Here is a 19,109-nt window from a genome sequence, read left to right on the forward strand (position 1 = left end):
ATTATTATATTTTTGGTTTCTAGATGTTCTTCTATTTTCTCCTTTAGCAGGGATTCCATTATTTTTCCTATCACCGATGTTAAGCCGACTGGTCCATAACTCGTTATAGCCAAGAAATGGGCAGTGTTTAGACTAAAAATGGTTAAGCTGCGCCACCTGAAAATCACCTAGGATGCACGCAAAATTTGTGCTGACTCCTCATTAATATGATTGCAGTCATGATTCTGGTCTAAAAACTCAAGCTTATTGGTGTTACACTGAAAAGCTGGACCAATATCGGGGGCAATCTAATTGCAAGTAATGATTGCCACAGGCTCTTGCCACTACTTTAAGGAGAGGTTCATTGAATGCTGCAGCACCTCATTCTCAGGATTGTTGGCTGTACAGCTACCCCAACAGCAAACCAAACACTAGTTAGAAGACATCCTATGGAAACATGGCAGACCGGAGAAGGAGGGAGAGCGCCCATAGGTTCTTGGATGATGCTCTGGAGGCAATGGTTTTCACGGTCGAGAGAAGGTGGGTGATCCTGTACCCGCCAACTGGCAGGAGGTCCTCACCACAAGTCTGCTGCACTATGTGGAAGGAGATAGCAGACCACATCACAGGCAGCACAGTGGTCCCCAGGACCCATACCCAGTGCAGGAAGAAGTTTAACAAACCTCACACAGTGGTCAGGGTGAGTGAAGGCTTCAACAAATGCTACATACCACCATCTGTAATACAATCTTCACACACTGCTCAATGCACCACACCCCCAGCACTCATCCACCAACAATCTCTACCTAGCAACACACACACTCACATCTTGCACACAATGACAGCTACTAAACTATGGCAGGCACATCCTCTAAACACATTGCACCACACTCACTAACACACTTCCCTTGCTCTTGCAGGCTAAGGTCCCTCACAATCGCCGGGAGCAGCAGCGGATAGGCTGGGGACAAGCCAATATTGAAGAACTGAGCCAGCTGGAGACACGATGCTGGAGATCATTGGGCGCCAGTTTGTGGGCACCGTGGCCACCGGCGACGTTGACCCCCTTGGGGACAACAGTAGTTCATTCCTAATCCTTCTTCTCACATCCCACTTCCCCCTCAGCCCACAATATTTTCTCACTTTCAATCTACTCATGTGGTATGCATGCATTTCTGCCTTCCCGCCCCCACCTCCCCTCACCATAACCCGCCTCTTGTGCATTTCTGCTTTCAGATGATCAGCAAGCACCTGAGCAGCATGTCTCTGAGGGCACTGCAGAGAGCGAGGAGGAAGAAGACATCGCATCACTGCATCTGTCACTCACAGACACTAGCTCAGATACTGGCACTATGTGTTCTTTAGAGATTAGTGTAGTAGCAGGATCTGCACAGGGTGAGGCACCAGGGACGAGTGGGCTGCAGCAAGGCCAAGGGGAAAGGGTAGCTTGGGGGCCAGTGGGATTAGGCTGGCTAGCTCTTTGTTGGCCGACACGGACACAATGGGCTGAAATGGCCTCCTTCCATGCTGTAACTTTCTATGATTCTATGAGTGTATTCAGGATGGTTTCTTGGAACAATACTTTGTGGAACCAGCCAGGGAACAGGCTATTTTAGATCTGGTAATGTGTAATGAGACAGGATTAATTAATGATCTCATAGTAAAGGATCCTCTAGGGAAGAGTGATCATAACATGATAGAATTTCACATTCAGTTTAAGAATGAGAAACTTGGGTCTGAAGCTAGTGTTTTAAACTTAAATAAAGGCAATTACAAGGGTATGAAGACAGAGTTGGCTAAAGTGGACTGGGAAAATAAATTAAAAGGTAAGACGGTAGATAAGCAATGGCAGACATTTAAGGAGATATTTCATAACTCTCAACAAACAGTGAGAAAGAAAGACGTTACAAGAAGGATGAACCATCCGTAGCTAACTAAGGAAGTTAAGGATGTTATCAAATTGAAAGAAAAGACATACAATGTTGTGAAGATTAGTGGCAGGCCAGAAGATTGGGAAATTTTTAAAAACCAGCAAAGGATGACTAAAAAATTAATAAAGAGGGAGAAAATAGATTATGAGAGTAAACTAGCAAGAAATATAAAAACAGACAGTAAGAGCTTCTACAGGTATATAAAAAGGAAGAGAGTAGCTAAAGTAAACGTTGGTCCTTTAGAGGATGAGACTGGGGAATTATTAATGGGAAACAAGGAAATGGCAGAGACTTTGAACAAATATTTTGTATCTGTCTTCATGGTAGAAGACACTAAAAGCATCCTAATAATCAAGGGGCAAAAGGGAGGGAGGAACTTAAAACAATTATTATCACTAGAGAAAAAGTACTAGGCAAACTAATGGGACTAAAGGCTGACAAGTCCCCTGGACCTGATGGCCTGCATCCTAGAGTAATAAAAGAAATGGCTGCAGAGATAGTGGATGCATTGGTTGTAATCTTCCAAAATTCCCTAGATTCTGGAAAGGTCCCAGCGGATTGGAAAACCGCAAATGTAACACATTTCAAAAAAAGAGGGAGACAGAAAGCAGGAAACAATAAGCCAGTTAGCCTAACATCTGTCATTGAGAAAATGCTGGAATCCATTATTAAGGGAGTAATAGCAGGACATTTAGAAAATCATAATACAATCAAGCAGAGTCAACATGGTTTTATGAAAGGGAAATCATGTTTGACAAATTTATTAGCGTTCTTTGAGGATGTAACGAGCAGGGTGGATCAAACGGAGCCAGTAGATGTCGTGTATTTGGATTTCCAAAAGGCATTCAATAAGGTGCCACATAAAAGGTTACTGCACAAGATAACAGCTCATGGGGTTGGGGGTAATATATTAGCATGGATAGAGGATTGGCTAACTAACAGAAAACAGAGAGTCGGAATAAATGGGTCATTTTCAGGTTGGCAAACTGTAACTAGTGGGGTGCCACAAGGCTCAGTGCTGGGGCCTCAACTATTTACAATCGATATTAATGACTTGGATGAAGGGACCGAGTGTACTGTAGCCAACTTTGCTGACAATGCAAAGATAGGTGGGAAAGCAAGCTGTGAGGAGGACACAAAGGGCTAGATTTTGATTGAGGAGGCGTGTAGGAGGCGGGACTACAACTTTTGGGCTTGTAGTCCCACCTCCATCGAGTTGTGGCCAACCCACGCGATTTTCACTTGATTGACCTTGTTGAGCCCGCCCAGCCAATTAAGGGCCACCCGGCAACAGGTGACGTCACAGATTGACTTTTCATCTGTCAAAAGCTTTTGACAGATGAAATATCAGTGTTTGACAGCTGTTTGAAGCTGTCAAACACTGACAATCTGAACTCCAAGTTAATTCCTTCCTCTCAGGCTGACTTAGAGATCTCTCCAGCACAGAAAGCTGAATGCTGCAACTTTTGACAGCTCACGGCCATTTTGCTTTCTGTGCCGGTGAGATGAGGGACTCCTGAGACCTGAAGGAAGGAAGGCTGTAAAGGTAAGTAAAGGTAAAACTTCTTTAAACACTTTACACACACCAAACACACTTACCTCTGAACTCATGCACCCATCACTCACCTGAACACTGGACATCTCGAACCCTCCAAGCCCTTCAGCCCGACGGCCCACCTCGCTAACTTGCCGTGGTTTGGAGCCGTTGGGAATCCCACACTTCAGCAATAAAAATAGGGATTAGGCTAAAAACTGCCTTTTAACTACCTGTTAACAGGCAGTTAATTGGCACTAATCCCCTTCCTGCCTCGGGGAGGCGGGTCCCAGCACAGGTCGGGTATCCGCCTCCTTTGAAACTGGCATGGAGGCAGGTTGGGGGCGGTATGGGTTCGTGCCCCCCGATTTTGAGATTTTAACTCCCCACACGCCTCCAATCCCGCCTCCACGACCCAATGAAAATCCTGCCCAAAGAGTCTGCAAATGGATTTAGATAGGTTGAGTGAGTGGGCAAAAATTTGACAGATGGAGTATAATGAGGTTATCCACTTTGGTAGGAAGAATAGAAAAACAAAATATTATTTAAATGGAGAGAGACTACAGAATGCTGCGGTACAGAAGGATCTGGGTGTCCTCGTACATGAAACACATGAAGTTAGCATGCAGGTACAGCAAGTAATTAAGAAGGCAAATGGAATGTTGGCCTTTATTGCAAGGGGGATGGAGTATAAAAGTAGGGAAGTCTTGCTACAACTTTACAGGGCGCTGGTAAGACCACACCTGGAGTACTGCGTACAGTTTTGTTCTCCTTATTTAAGGAGGGATTTACTTGCATTGGAGGCGGTTCAGAGAAGGTTCACCAGGTTGATTCCTGAGATGAAAGATGAAAGTGTTGTCTTATGAAGAAAGGTTGAGCAGGTTGGGCCTATACTCATTGGAGTTTAGAAGAATGAGAGGTGATCTTATTGAAACATATAAGATTCTGATGGGGCTTGACAGTGTAGATGCTGAGAGGATGTTTCCCATCGTGGGGGGATCTTGAACTAGGGGGGCATAGTTTCAGGATAAGGGGTCGCCCATTTAAGAAGGAGATGAGGAGAAATTTCTTCTCTCAAAAGGTCGCGAATCTCTGGAATTCTTTACCCCAGAGAGCTGTGGAGGCTGGATCATCTTTTATATATTCAAGGTGGAGATAGACAGATATTTGAGCTACAGGGGAGTCAAGGGTTATGGGGAGCGGGCAGGAAAGTGGAGTTGAGGCCAAGACCAGATCAGCCATGATCTTATTGAATGGCGGAGCAGGCTCGAGGGGCCGAATGGCCTACTCCTGCTCCTATTTCTTATGTTCTTGAAAACGGGCTGCAGCCCTCTGTCTTTTATAACTTGCAGCAATAACCCAATCCTCTACAATACTCCCCCCACACTTCTACATGAACCTTCAAATGCGATGTGGCCAAGGCTGCTTTAAATATCTCCACTGGAAATGTGTCATCGATGACATCATCATACTCGCACCATTTAATAGGGCTGGCAAATGCGCATGACTCTTTAATAGGGCCCATTAACATAAAGTCGCAGTGGCGAACGCGCTGTTCACATCTTCGGACTCCCAACCCGCTACACGGCCCGCACCCACGCAACCCGTCTCAAAGGTAATAACTCCGGCCTAAGGGATTGCACAAGGGTGATTAGTTAATAGTGTTCATGCAAATTTGTGTCAGATGATTATAGATAAATTTATTAATTGTGTTTGCAATCTTTTGTGGGTCTCTCATTTCAGCTTTGCATCCAGGAGGATGCTATGATATGGCATGAGACAGGAATTGTGTGATGGGGATCTGGTGAGCTACAGGGATCTGGGGTTTCACTCATATGAATTGGAGTCTGATGAGCCAGTCACTGACAGCCCGTCTGGAAGGCCGATTGTCTCGCTGCCTCCTCCCTCCCTCCTGTTCGTCCTCCTTCGCGCCCTCCCCCTCCTCGTCCTCCTCTCCCTCCTCCTCCTCTTGAGGTGGTCCTGCCATCCCTGGTGGCAAGGGCTGTACCCTCATGATGGCCAAGTTGTGGAGCATGCAGCAAACCACCACGAAATGATGGCCAAGTTGTGGAGCATGCAGCAAACCACCACGAAATGCGATACCCATTCAGCTGAGTACTGGAGGGTCAAGGCAGCAGAACCATTGTTTCACTAGGTAGATGGTCTGCTCGGTGATGTTCCTGGTGGCAGCATGGCTGTCATTGAGCACTGGGCATGGGTGTTGAGTTTGCAGAGAGGAGTCATGAGCCAGGTGGAGAGCGGATCGCCCTTGTCTCCAAGCAGACACCCTCGAGCTTGACGTGGTGGCTGGAAGAGTGCTGGCACACCAGTATGGCACAGGATAAAGGCATCGTGGCTGCTGCCAGGATAGTGGCCATTGGCATTGAGGATTCACTGTGTGGTTGCACACTAACTGCAAATTAAGTGAGTGGTAGCCTTTGCGCTTACGGAAGATCTCAGGATTGGTATATGGTGCCCGCAAAGCCACGTGGGTACAGTCGATGGCGCCCTGTCCCATGCGGAAGCCTGCTATTCTGGCAAAGCCACACGCACACTCATCCTGCTTCTCTCTGGTGATTGGGAAGTCAGTGTAGTCTTGTTTCCTGATGTAGAGAGCCTCAGTGATCTCCCGGATGCAGCGATGAACGACGAACTGTGAGATGTTATCTATGTCTCCTGCTGCAGACTGGAAGGATCCGCTGGCGAAGATACTGAGGGCCATGGTGACCTTGACTGTCACTGGGAGAGCTGTGGTTGCCCTGGTCTGAGGCTGGAGGTCTGGTTGCAGGAGATGCCAGAGTTCTGTGACCACCTCCTTGGGGAAGCGGAGTATCCTAAGACACTTCACCTCGCTTAATTGAAGGCAGGCAAAGTGCTGTCGGAACACCCTAGGAGGGTAAGATCTCCTGTTGAGAGCCCTGATTGCCCTCCTCCTCCCTCTGCGCACACGTTCGCTGCCTCTGGTCCCTCTGCCGTAGATCCTGGAATGAGTTCGACTGCCAGTACAGCCCTCATGACTTTGAGCAAGTCTTGTAGGTTGAAGCATTTCAAAAATAATGATGGAGTATTGTACTTGCCAGAACACTCACTGATACCAACAAACCTTGAAAACTCTTGCAGTTGCAGGAAGTAGCACACAGCCACTCAAACTGCAAAGCCCTGTCAGGTGCGAGTGATTGGAGATGATCCCTTTAAATATTGTCGCTGGAGCCGGCTTCCTGCTGCTGTCGCCACCTCAACCTGTCATTGCTTTCTGCAGCCGGTATGTTCGATGGCCAAAACAAAGTTGGGCGATCGGGCGTCAAGTGAAGTGAGCGTTGCACACTCACTGACGTCATGATCTCCGTGATTGCAATGTCCCCAGAGAGCGAATTTTGCGGCAGCGCTACCAGCAACTCAGATATGGCGTATGCTGCTGGAACCCACCATCAGCTGGCGGTAGAGCGTCTACCGGCATTTCAGCACCATCTCGTGGCGCTAGCATGTGGCGCAAACTACATGAATTTCTCCCCCAGAGGAAATAAAAATGGTAGAGATGTGCCATTCACTATCGGCCGCTTTACACTATCGCACAAAGTCAAAGTTACCCCGATCATGTTTAATCATTATTCTCTTCGACCCAAAAGCATTTTATTTGTACACAGCCTATTCAGTAATTGTGGCACATAGATTCTGGCTACTGGCTTAAGATATGTTGTGCCTAAATGACGAGCTGTTAAGATCCATAAATGTATATATTAGTTCTAGACTGAGATATATTTAACCCGTAAAGCAGATTACACCACAATACCAAAATACACAAGAAATGGCTGAACCTAACCTGGCACAAATTCCGTCAAATATTCAAACCATTGACGTATTGTGGAATCTCCAAAAATGTAAACTTTTTCCCCACGAAGACAGTCTGTAACACTTGCAGGAGTGTCGAAGCGCCAAATGTTACAGGTTGTTGACACCCACTGGTCCTGATAATAGAATCCAGATGGTGAAAGCAGAGGCTTGCCAGGGATACATTTTCTGAGACCTGTGCCAGAAAATAAAGAGAAAGTAAAGAGAAAGTAAACTAGATATATAAGCATTGATGCACAGTACATTAAGCAGACTTATATACAGAAAAAGAGAAAAATGTAACATTTCGGAAAAAGATATTAACTTGGAAATTCTCTCATATTTCAGTACTGCGCATTTAAAATGATAGATACCAACTACCAATTAGCATTAATATGTTTTATAAAAGTGTTGGAATTGTAGTGTATGTAACTTGTACTACCTTATGAGGATACCTTAAAGTGATGGACTACTTTTTAATGGCTCCTGTACATTGTAGTACCGGTGGTGACCACACCGGTATATAAACCCTGAGGAGCAAAGTGTACCTCAGTTCCCGCCCTGACCCTCAATCACTAAAGACCTGTTTACTTACTTCTGTTGTCTGTGTCCTGTTATTCATCATAACTGCACTTGGAAACACAGACTCAACAGGCATGAGCTTTCTAAATTCTTCCATGTTTCAAAAAAGGCTTTGGGAATGATAAGTCACCACACCATCTTGGCTGTCTGTTGTTAGCTTGTAGAGATTACCAATCTCTTACATGTTATCAGGAGCGACTGCAAACCAATATGGTGAGAATATTGTGTTTAATCAGAGTTTAAGACGGAATATAGCACATTAGTTATACAGCAAAAACATACGACCATGACAAGCAGCTGGTACCGGTCCCAATTGGACAGACGGCTGGCGTGCGCGAACAGTTCTCCAGCTTACAGCCTTTCTCCCTCTCATCTACAACCTCCAAGAGTGGGTTGAGTCTGCTCCCGGAAGAGTGTTAGACCAGCCCCACTCTTGTATGGCTCTCCCTTCCACCACCGGTGCTAAGGGGCCAGGAGGGGTCTTCACAATCATTACACATGCTTTATGGTTTATATGTTTTGAAGGCCTACCCATCGGAATTTCTCTTATCGCCCTTGTCCCTATCCTCCTTAGTTTGGAGTCAGACATGCTATTCTCGGCCATCAGATATTTGTAACTGCTTGTTATCAGTTATTTATGTTCATACTGTTCATGCAGCTTTAGCTATGCAAAACAAACTATTTCATTATCAGACGTTTTTTCTTATTTGCTCATGGGATGTGGGCATCGCTGGCAAGGCCAGTATTTATTGCTAAACTATTGTACCATGGAATGAATCATTAAGTTCCCAAAGATATCTTCTATTCTATTCTCATACTTATGGTTAACTTATGCATTTTAAAGCAGTTTTGTTAAACAAAGTCAAAATCCTAACTTAGCATTATAATATGGTTATTAGCAGTAATGGAAGAAACATAGGTGTTGGGCCTTGGTTGGTCAAATTAAAGATACATAAACAAAATTGAAATCCTAGCAGATAGCTAGCTTGAAAGCAAGATTATTTATGATCATCACAGTACAGAATATGATAACATCCGCAGAGAACCAAAACACAAGCAGATTCTATGGCCGCGATTTTACTATAGGTGGTGGGCTGGAGTCGGGTTGGCTGGTTGGCGGTTTTCGGTCCCGCTGCCGGTTTCAGTCGCTCTGAAATAACTATTTTGCCTTAACTGGGCTTATTAAGCCTGCCGTGCGCATTACCCGGCCCAATCAGTGGGTTCGGGACTGCTGCTCGCCTCTGCTGACGTCTTCGATTCAGCTGCATTTGAGGGGCCCATGCAGCCTTGTGGTGTTTCATTCACATTCTGATGCTTCTCAGTGTTACTGATAGCGAGATGACTGCTTCAAGAGCCAAGGCTTCGCCAATATTCGATGATGACTCCCTCCATGCTCTTGTGGAGGGAGTGAGAGGGTGCAAGGAGGTTCTGTTCCCCTCAAATGGAGGGAGGAAGCCTCCTCAGCAAACCAAGGCAGCCAGGCTGCAAATTGCTGAGGAGGTGAGTGCCAGGTCTTTGTGTGGTCGCACCTGGGTTCAGTGCCGGAAAAGGTTCAATGATCTGCTACGCTCAGCAAAAGTGAGTATAACATCACACTTACCTTCAATCTGCTCCCCATCTCCTCTCATCGCCAACACTCTGCATTGTCAACCTACTCCTGCACATCCCAACTTACACTTGCATCCCTTGCACCCTTAACCATCCCTCTCTCTCTATGTACAGAATCACTCCACCATTCCACTATGCAGCCCTCACACTCGTTATCACTGTTATGCAATGACAACAACTAACAACGCACAGGGAGGGCCCTTGGTATTGGCACCTCACTCCATCTTTGTCTCCCTCTATGCTATGGATTCTCTACACTCACTCCAACATTCTTGCTCAAACGTCACTTGTCTCCCTCATTGCAGGAAAAGAGAGCCCAGAATAAGAGGGAGGGGGGAGGACAGGAGGAGGGCCACCTTCGATGGCGCACTTGACCACCACTGAGGAGGCTGCTATCAACATCGTCGGAAGTGCTGAGGAGCTGGAAGTGGCGGATGGAGAGATGAGCGCAGTAGAGCAAGCTGGTGACAGAATAGATTTGCAACCCTCTCATTTAGATAATGAGTGACTGATATGGCATCTGATGTTCATACAGATTGAGTTCTGATCATCTACACAATGGGATGTGTCTGCTACGTTAATATCACATGTCTAACTCATGCCTTTACTCACCCACAGGACCATCGAGAGCCCCCCTCCCCACTATCCAGGAGGAAGAGCCGGATGACTCCTCAGAGGAAGCTGCATCCTCTGAGGGCACAGTGTCAGCAGAATTGAGCGCACCCAGCACCAGCGCAGAGACGCACACCTCAGTGGGTCATTCGCGAGATAGAGTAGTGTTGTCACCTGGTGTTTCACAGCTCACAAGTGAGCATCACCGGATGGTGGAGACAGGGACAGCAGTGGAGAGTCCTCATAGGAGGGTGCAGGGCGCTCCTAGCTCTGCTCAGCTGTATGTGGATGCTGTGCCTCTGGGGCCATCCAGAAAGAGAGCAGTGCTGGAACTTCTGGAACAAGTGCAGGAGTCTCTGGCAGGGTTTGCAACCACTGTAACTGCGAGTGAGGAGTCCATGTCAAACATGAGCAATGCCGTGGTGCACTCAATGGCAAATGTAGGTGCTGCCATGGAAAGGATGGCAACCTCCATGGAGGACATAAATCGCCAGACTCAAATGAACATGGTGACTCTTCTAAACAGATGGTCTGCTATGGAGGATAGATGGGCATCTATTGAGGAGAGGAACCAGAAGTATATGGACATCCCCGTTATGAGGACTGTCAGTTCAGAGATGAGTCCTCATGGTCCCACTGATGTGCAGCAAGGTGCTCTCCAGCTACTTGCTAGCAGTGAAGTACGGGCGACCCATGAGAGGGATGTTGGTGGTCGACATCAAGGAAGTGTGGGCTCCTCTCCAAGCGCTCACACTCCCATGAAACCATGGAGCCCTCGGTCAGAGCCCCAGATTTCTCACCCAACTGAGATGGCCGTCTCAGCTCCTGCACAGCTGCAGGAGGAGCAGACTGTGGAGGAGCCCTCTCAGGCTCCCAAACCCAGAGGACACCCACCAAAGTTGTCGAAGCAGGCGCAGCATGGAAGTGAGCAAGGTGCCTCAACACCTGCTGATGCCACAGGGGAAACACCACATAGAATCATATGTAAGAGAAAGTTAACACACAAATAGTCACAAGGGTAGTCACTTGGGGGTTTTGATCTAATACAAAGTGAAGTTTCTCATCGTTATTTCAATTGTAATAAAGAAATGCTATGGCAAAGATTCAAAGAGTTGACCTATGTGTGCTCAGAAATGGAAGTTGCACAGTGAGGGGTCAGGGTGCCTTTCATCTGTAATGATGGTGTTGAGAGTGATAGGAACCCACAGTTTATTGTACAGATGCTGTATGGTGTGTTAAGAAGTTCGGCCAGACACTCATTTCCATGTAGCAGCCATACGTGTTTGCTGTGTAAACTTACGCGAATCTGGCATAGATTGGCATAGGGAAGAGTGACCATAACATGATAGAATTTTTCATTAAAATGGAAAGTGAAGAACTCCAATCTGAAACTAGGGTCCTAAATCTAACCAAAGGAAACTACGATAGTTTGAGGAGTAAGTTGGATATGATAGATTGGGGAGTTTCATGAAAAGGCATGACGATAGATAGGCAATGGCTAACATTTAAGGAACGAATGTATGAATTGCAACAGTTATACATTCCTTTCTGGGTCAAAAACATAAAAGGAAAAGCGGCCCAATCATGGCTAACAAAAGAAATTAAGGAATTAAGGATAGTATTAGATCCAAAGAGGAGTCATATAAAGTTGCCAGAAAAAGTAGCAAGCCTGAGGATTGGGAGCAGTTTAGAGTTCAGCAAAAAAGGACCAAGAGATTGATTAAGAGGGGAAAAATAGAGTATGAGAGTAAATTTTCAAGGAACATAAAAACGGATTGTAAAAGCTTCTACAAGTATGTAAAAAGAAAAAGATTAGTGAAGACAAATGTAAATCCCTTACAGTCAGAAACAGGAGAATTTATATGGGGAACAAGGAAATGGCAGGGCAATTAAACAAATACTTTGGTTCTGTCTTCACGGAAGAAGACACAAATAACTTCCCAGAAATGCTAGGGAATCAAGGCTCTAATGAGAGGGAGGAATTAAAGGAAATTAGTATTAGTAAAAAAATAGTGCTGGAGAAATTAATGGGACTGAAAGCCAATAAATCCAGAGGGCCTGATAATCTGCATCACAGAGTACTAAAAGAGGTAGCCATGGAAATAGTGGATGCATTGGTTGTCATCTTCCAAAATTCTTTAGATTATGGAACAGTTCCTGCAGATTGGAGGGGGGCAAATGTAACCCCACTATTTAAAAAAGGAGGAAGAGAGAAAACAGGGAACTGCAGACTGGTTAGCCTAACATCAGTAGTAGGGAAAATGCTGGAGTCTATTGTAAAGGATGTGATAACATGACACTTAGGAAATATCAACGGGATTAGACAAAGTCAACATGGATTATGAAAGGGAAATCGTGTTTGACAAAACTACTGGAGTTTTTTGAGAATGTAACTGGTAGAATAGACAAGGGAGAACCAGTGGATGTGGTGTATTTGGATTTTCAGAAGGCCTTTGATAAAATCCCACATAAAAGATTAGTGTGCAAAATTAAAGGATTGGGGGTAATATACTGGCATGGATTGAAAATTGGTTAACAGACAGGAAACAGAGAGTAGGAATAAATGGGTCTTTTTTGGGGTGGCAGGCAGTGACTAGTGGGTTATCGCAGGGATCAGTACTTGGGCCCCAGCTATTCATAATATATACCAATGATTTGGATGATGGAACCAAATGTAATATTTCCAAGTTTGCTGAGGACACAAAACTAGGTGGGATTGTGAATTGTGAGGAGGATGCAAAGAGGCTTCAAGGTGATTTAGACAAGTTGAGTGAGTGGGCAAATACATGGCAGATGCAGTATAACATGGATAAATGTGAAGTTATCCACTTCAGTAGGAAAGACAGAAAGGCAGAGTATTATTTAAATGGTGATAGATTGGGAAATGTTAATGTACAAAGGGACCTGGGTGACCAGTCAATGAAAGCAAACATGCAGGTGCAGCAAGCAGTTAAGAAGGCAAATGGCACGTTGGCCTTCATTGCAAGAGGATTTGAACTTACTACAGTTATACAGGGCCTTGGTGAGACCACACCTGGGGTACTATGTGCAGTTTTGGTCTCCTTACCTAAGAAAGGATATACTTGCCATAGAGGGAGTGCAGCGAAGGTTCACCAGACTGATTCCTGGGATGGCAGGACTGTCGTATGAGGAGAGATTGGGTCGACTAGGCCTGTATTCACTAGAGTTTAGAAAAATGAGAGGGGATCTCATTGAAACGTATAAAATTCTGACAGGGCTAGACAGACTGGATGCAGGGAGGATGTTTCCCCTGGTTGGGGGGTCTAGAACGAGGGGTCACAGTCTCAGGATACAGGGTAGGACATTTAGGACTGAGATGAGGAGAAATTTCTTCACTCAGAGGGTGGGGAACCTGTGGAATTTTCTACCACAGACAACTGTGGAGGCCAAGTCACTGAACATATTTAAGAAGGAGATAGATAGATTTCTAGACACTAAAGGCATCAAGGGGTAGAGAGCGGGAATATGGTATTGAGATAGAGGATCAGCCATGATCATATTGAATGGTGGAGCAGGCTCCTGCTCCTATTTTTCTATGTTTCTATTAGTGCATCCCTTGCCTCACGGCCAGCAATGTGCTCGTGTGCTGCTGGAACTGGCACAACCGCCTCCGCAAGGTCTTCCTCATCTGCCACCTCCTCCTCTTCCTCTTCTGAGGAGGCTATGCGCTGTGCCACTTGTTCCTCAGGCAGCAATAAGCCATGCTGCTGTGCGATGTTGTGCAGGGCACAGCAGACCACGATGATTCTGGGCACCCTGGCTGGTGCGTACTGTAGGTGTCCACCAGATCTGTCGAGGCATCTGAATCGCAAGCCAATGGTTTGCTCTATGATGCTTCTGGTGGAAATGTGGCTCACATTGTAGCGCTCCTCAGCTTCGTTTGATGGCCTCCTCATCGGTGTCATTAGCCACGTCTTCAGGAGATAGCCCTTGTCTCCAAGGAGCCATCCGGAAAGTTGGGTTGGCGGATTGAACAGCTGAGACACAGTAGACTGCCGCAGGACGAATGAGTCATGGCAACTGCCAGGGAACTTGGCATAAACATGCATAATGTCCTTCCTGTGGTTACACACCAGATGGACGTTAATGGAATGGAAGCCCTTGCAGCTGACAAATACAGCTGGGTTGTGATGGGGTGCCCTAATGGCCACATGTGTGCAGTCTACGACGCCCTGCACCCTTGGGAAGGCTGCCATATTTGCAAAGCCAACCGCACGCATGGCTACACTTGCTTCATCCGTGGAGAAGTGGATGTAATTGTGCAACTTTGCAAAGAGGGCATCGGTAACCTGCGTGATGCAAGTGTGTGCGACCGACTGGGAGATGCCGCTGATGTCTACTGCTGACAGCCACTGGTAAGGAGTGTCCACCCACTCCTCTGGGCTCCAGGTCTTGGTGCAGCATTGTGCAGATGTCAGCGACTACCTCTTGCGGAAATCTCAGCCTCCTTTAGCACTGTTGCCCACTGATCTTGAGGAAGCTCATCCTCGGCCTGTAAACCCTGTGTTGGGGGTATCTCCTGCGGTGCGTGCAGCCCTGCGCTGATGCCCTCTGCCCTGTGCAGCATCAAGTGGTTGAGGAGAAGGTTGGCACTCCTGTTGTTGGTGCTGCTGTGCCTGGTTCTGCTGCTGCCGCGGCTGCTCTTCCTCTGATTCTGAGGACTAGGATGAGAGGGTATGAATTGTTCCCATTCTGCTGCTATATATCTCAGTTGGGGAACAGATGTTATAAGTGCTCAGTCAATGTGGGGAGAGGGTTTTCCAAGGAGGCCACAGTGCATATGGATCTCAGCTTAAACACTTACAACCTCAATACCCCTGCAAAATGTGTTCCAAAGCCTCAAAACACAAAGTTCTGGCATCTGAAAGTGAACTCATGTTACAGGTCCGCTTTTATGCTGCAGGTGCAGCTGTCAAGAATTCAGCGAGTTGCTGAACCTGGCACAATCAGCTGGCGTGTTTGTCGCATGACGTGGAACACGCTGAAAATGTAATAAAATGGGAAGAGCCTCTTAAAATCAGATTATCTAGGCAGTTAACAAACTGCCTTAAGTGGCTCGCCCAGCTCTTGGTGTCGGGTCTGATCAGGACTCGCAGATCCGACACTTTGCAAAGTTGCGTGGAGGCGGAATGGCGGTGGGTTCGCAACCCGCCGTCAATCATTTCGAATTTAACTCCGGACCCGCCTCCAAACCCGTCCTCTGAGCACTGGTAAAATCGTGGCCTGGAATCTATCTAGTTATTATTCTAATACACTAGTCTGAAGAGACTTTTTGTCTCCAGTTCTAATACCATCATGTAAACACAGCATTATTCACATCACAATTTTATCCGCATAACCATATACATTTTGGACACCACTGATTTCTAACACTGTCAAGAGGAGTTTCCAAAGGGAAAATCAGACCATTGGAATAGGTCGGAGTAATTTTTGCTTACTTTGTAGAGGCAGTTTGAATAAAACAGTGGTACACTTCACTCAAAGGGGCCCATTGTTTTTGTGATTTCTTCACTCTTCGTCTTGACCTGCTTGTTCTGTCTTCAGCAGCTTGCCACCACTGACAGCAGGCACCCTAACTGCACTGATACTGGTGTGGGCCCACTGCAGGTAAATTGCCTGACCACAGGCATTCTGACAGGATCAGGTACATAATTGAGTGAAGAATTTCTGCTCCACCATTGTTACATTGGCTGAGTGGGAATGTGGATTTTCGGCCCCATTGTATTTTACTAAAACAACAAGAACTTGCACTTGTACTGATATCATAATTCCTCTTTGGTTAGCTTAGCACAAGCTTGCCTTCAGTGTCAGCATGTGTAAGCAGGTGAGGTTTTCGTCACTGTACAAGTACACTGCTGTACTTTTATGCATGCCTGCCCAAGACGGGGGGCCACTAAACCTTTGAACTAAAAGTGGTATTTACGACTGCAGACACCAGCATTTTTAATTAGGTCATGCTTGTGTAGGCTAATCCCATTAATTCAGGATATGCTATTATTGTCTAGCCACACTGTCCTTAATTGGGTTGTGCCTGTGGAGGATGGCAGGCCAGCCTGGAGAGCACTGTAATATTCAAATCTGGAGGTCATAAAAGTATGAATGAGGGTTTCAGCAGTGGATCAGCTGAGGCAGAGGCGGAGATCAAGCTGTTACAGAGGCGGACATAGGCAGCCTTTGTGATAGAGAGGGTGTAGGGTCAGATGCTCAGCTCTGGGTCAAATAGGATACTTAGATTGTGAATAGTCTGATTCAACCTGAGACAATGGCCGAGGTAAGGAATGGAATCGGTGGTGAGGGAGCAAAATTTTGGGGTTGAGGAAGCAAAGACAATGGCTTCAGTCTTCCAACTGTTTAACTGGAGAAAATTGTGGCTCATCCAGGACTGGATGTTGGACTGGCTGACAACACAGAGGCAGTAGAAGCGTCCGGAGAGGTGGCAGGGAGGTAGAGCTGGGTGGTGCTGACAAGGGTGGTGCTGTTGTTGTTTGGCGAACTGACCTCTACCTAGCGGAAGCTGAATGCCAACTCTCCGACACCTTCTCCTACCTCCGCCTGGACCATGACCCCACCACCGAACATCAAGCCACCGTTTCCAAGACTGTCACCAACCTCATCTCCTCTGGAGATCTTCCCCCCATGGCCGCCAACCTCATAGTTCCCCAACCCCGCACAGCCCGCTTCTACCTCCTTCCCAAGATCCACAAACAGGACTGCCCTGGTAGACCCATCGTTTCAGCCTGTTCTTGCCCCACGGAACTTATCTCTTCCTATCTCGACTCTATTTTTTCTCCCCTTGTCCAGTCTCTTCCCACCTACATCCGCAACTCTTCCAACGCCCTCTGCCACTTTAACAGTTTCCAGTTTCCTGGCCCCAACCGCCTCCTTTTCACTATGGACGTACAATCCCTCTACACCTCCATCCCCCACCAGGATGGCTTGAGGGCACTCCGCTTCTTCCTTGAACAGAGGCCCAACCAATCCCCATTCACCACCACCCTCCTCCGCCTGGCTGAACTTATTCTCACATTGAACAACTTCTCCTTTGACTCCACTCACTTCCTCCAAATCAAAGGTGTTGCTATGGGAACCCGAATGGGTCCTAGCTATGCCTGCTTTCTCGTGGGATATGTGGAACATTCTTTGTTCCAGTCCTACTCAGGTCCCCTCCCTCACCTCTTTTTCTGGTACATTGATGACTGTATTGGTGCCGTTTCCTGCTCTCGCCCTGAACTAGATAATTTCATTCACTTTGCTTCCAATTTCCTGGGATGGGGGGATTGTCCTATGAGGAGAGATTGAGTAGACCAGGCCTATATTCTCTGGAGTTTAGAAGAATGAGAGGTGATCTCATTGAAACATACAACATTCTTACAAGGCTTGACAGGGTAGATGCAGGGAGAATGTTTCCCCTGGCTGGGGAGTCTAGAACCAGGGGATCACAGTCTCAGAATAAGGGGTCGACCATTTAGGACTGAGATGAGGAGAAATTTCTTCACTCAGCGGGTGGTGAATCTTTGGAATTCTCTACCCCAGAGGGCTGTGGAGGCTCAGTCATTGAGTATATTCAAGACAGAGATCGATAGATTTTTGAATATTAAGGGAATCAAGGGATATGGGGATAGTGCAGGAAAGTGGAGTTGAGGTAGAAGATCAGCCATGACCTTATTGAATGGCGAAGCAGGCTCGAGGGGCCGAATGGCCTACTCCTGCTCCTATTTCTTATGTTCTTATGAGAAACATATCGCTGAGTGCTTTCAGTAAATAAAACTTGCGAAATAAAATTAAAATTCCCCTATACCTGTCCCCCCATCCCTGCATGTACCACTCCACATTCACAACTGCCTCACAAAAACCTGACTGCCCAAGGCTTCTGTACTTTGGTTTGATAATATAGAAGTCACACTCTCATCTGTCTTTATGCCAGTTCACTTAAGTTGCAAATATCCACAGAAGTGAACTCTGAAGTTGATGTGGTTAACCAATTTTACTTCCTATAACAAAATTCAAGAAAAGGTTCCAATAATTGCTCACACTCTAACTGCAATTAGTTTTTACTACCATGTCTCCACTTTGTGCCAGCTACCTAACTTGCTTTAGTTTCGAATTTACTACTTCCATAACATGCACCCAGAGTGATACGAGGTTGAGAGATGGATGGCTGAGAAGATCCCTTTGGCGCCTCCAAAGATTGAGGTGATTGTCGACTAAGTGGAGCCACTATCCCTGAGGGTCCAGCTTTCAGTTGCCATTCTCTTGCGTTGTCACAGAGTTCTGGAGCCAGGTCCAGGTATTGGCGGGGGTATTAAAGAAGTAGGCACACTGTTGCTATCATGAGACACAGCACATCTATTACCACTCCTCACAGCCCACTGGCACAGGGCACAGGTTCAAATATTCTACTGGTTTGTGTCATTGCAGATGGAAAACCATCTTTGCAATGATGCATGTAAGTCTACCATTTGCAGATTATTTTCATCAGTGCCAAAACAATCAGTTATGTAGTTCATCTTTATGATCGCAGGAGGAGATGGAACTTTTGAAGTAGTCATATTCAGGTTCAGTGTAGCAGGTGGTGGCAGATTGATTTTTTTCTTAGGCCAATGTTGTTATACTTTGGCATAAGATATGTGTGAACCATTGGTAGTGTTAAGTATGTGTATTGTATTGAACAATTAACACAAAGACTTAAACGTATAACTCAAACAGGCCTTTACTGGTTGGAGGTAGGGACTGCACATAGGTCTTTACTTCATGCCCACAGGCGGGAACTGAGGGGGATCAGTACCCACAGTACTATTTATACCCCTATGGCCAGGAGTGGTACTGCGTATCACTACGCCCAACAAGTAGTGCAGTCCTGTCCATAGGTTCAAAGTAGCACACATATTACATACACAACATTCCTCCCTTCCTAGCTTTACAGTCATCTCCCCATTTAACATAACGTAATAACATATATACATATATAACTTCAGGTTTACATAACAGAATAACATAGATACATAGATAACTTC

At 46.2% G+C, this 19,109-nt stretch overlaps 1 protein-coding gene across 1 annotated transcript in view; it reads right to left on the reverse strand.

Annotated features, from left to right (window-relative positions):
- Positions 1–19,109, reverse strand: part of LOC147107695 (NXPE family member 3-like) — a 58,440-nt gene that overhangs the window by 5,617 nt on the left and 33,714 nt on the right. The window contains exon 4 of the mRNA XM_086006920.1: positions 7,265–7,468. Within this exon, the coding sequence (XP_085863046.1) occupies positions 7,265–7,468 (204 nt within the window). The remainder of the gene's footprint in view (positions 1–7,264; positions 7,469–19,109) is intronic.

This window comes from Somniosus microcephalus, chromosome 14 (assembly GCF_052327205.1).
Source record: "Somniosus microcephalus isolate GS21.2 chromosome 14, FLI_Smic_1.0, whole genome shotgun sequence".
Classification (NCBI taxonomy): domain Eukaryota; kingdom Metazoa; phylum Chordata; class Chondrichthyes; order Squaliformes; family Somniosidae; genus Somniosus; species Somniosus microcephalus.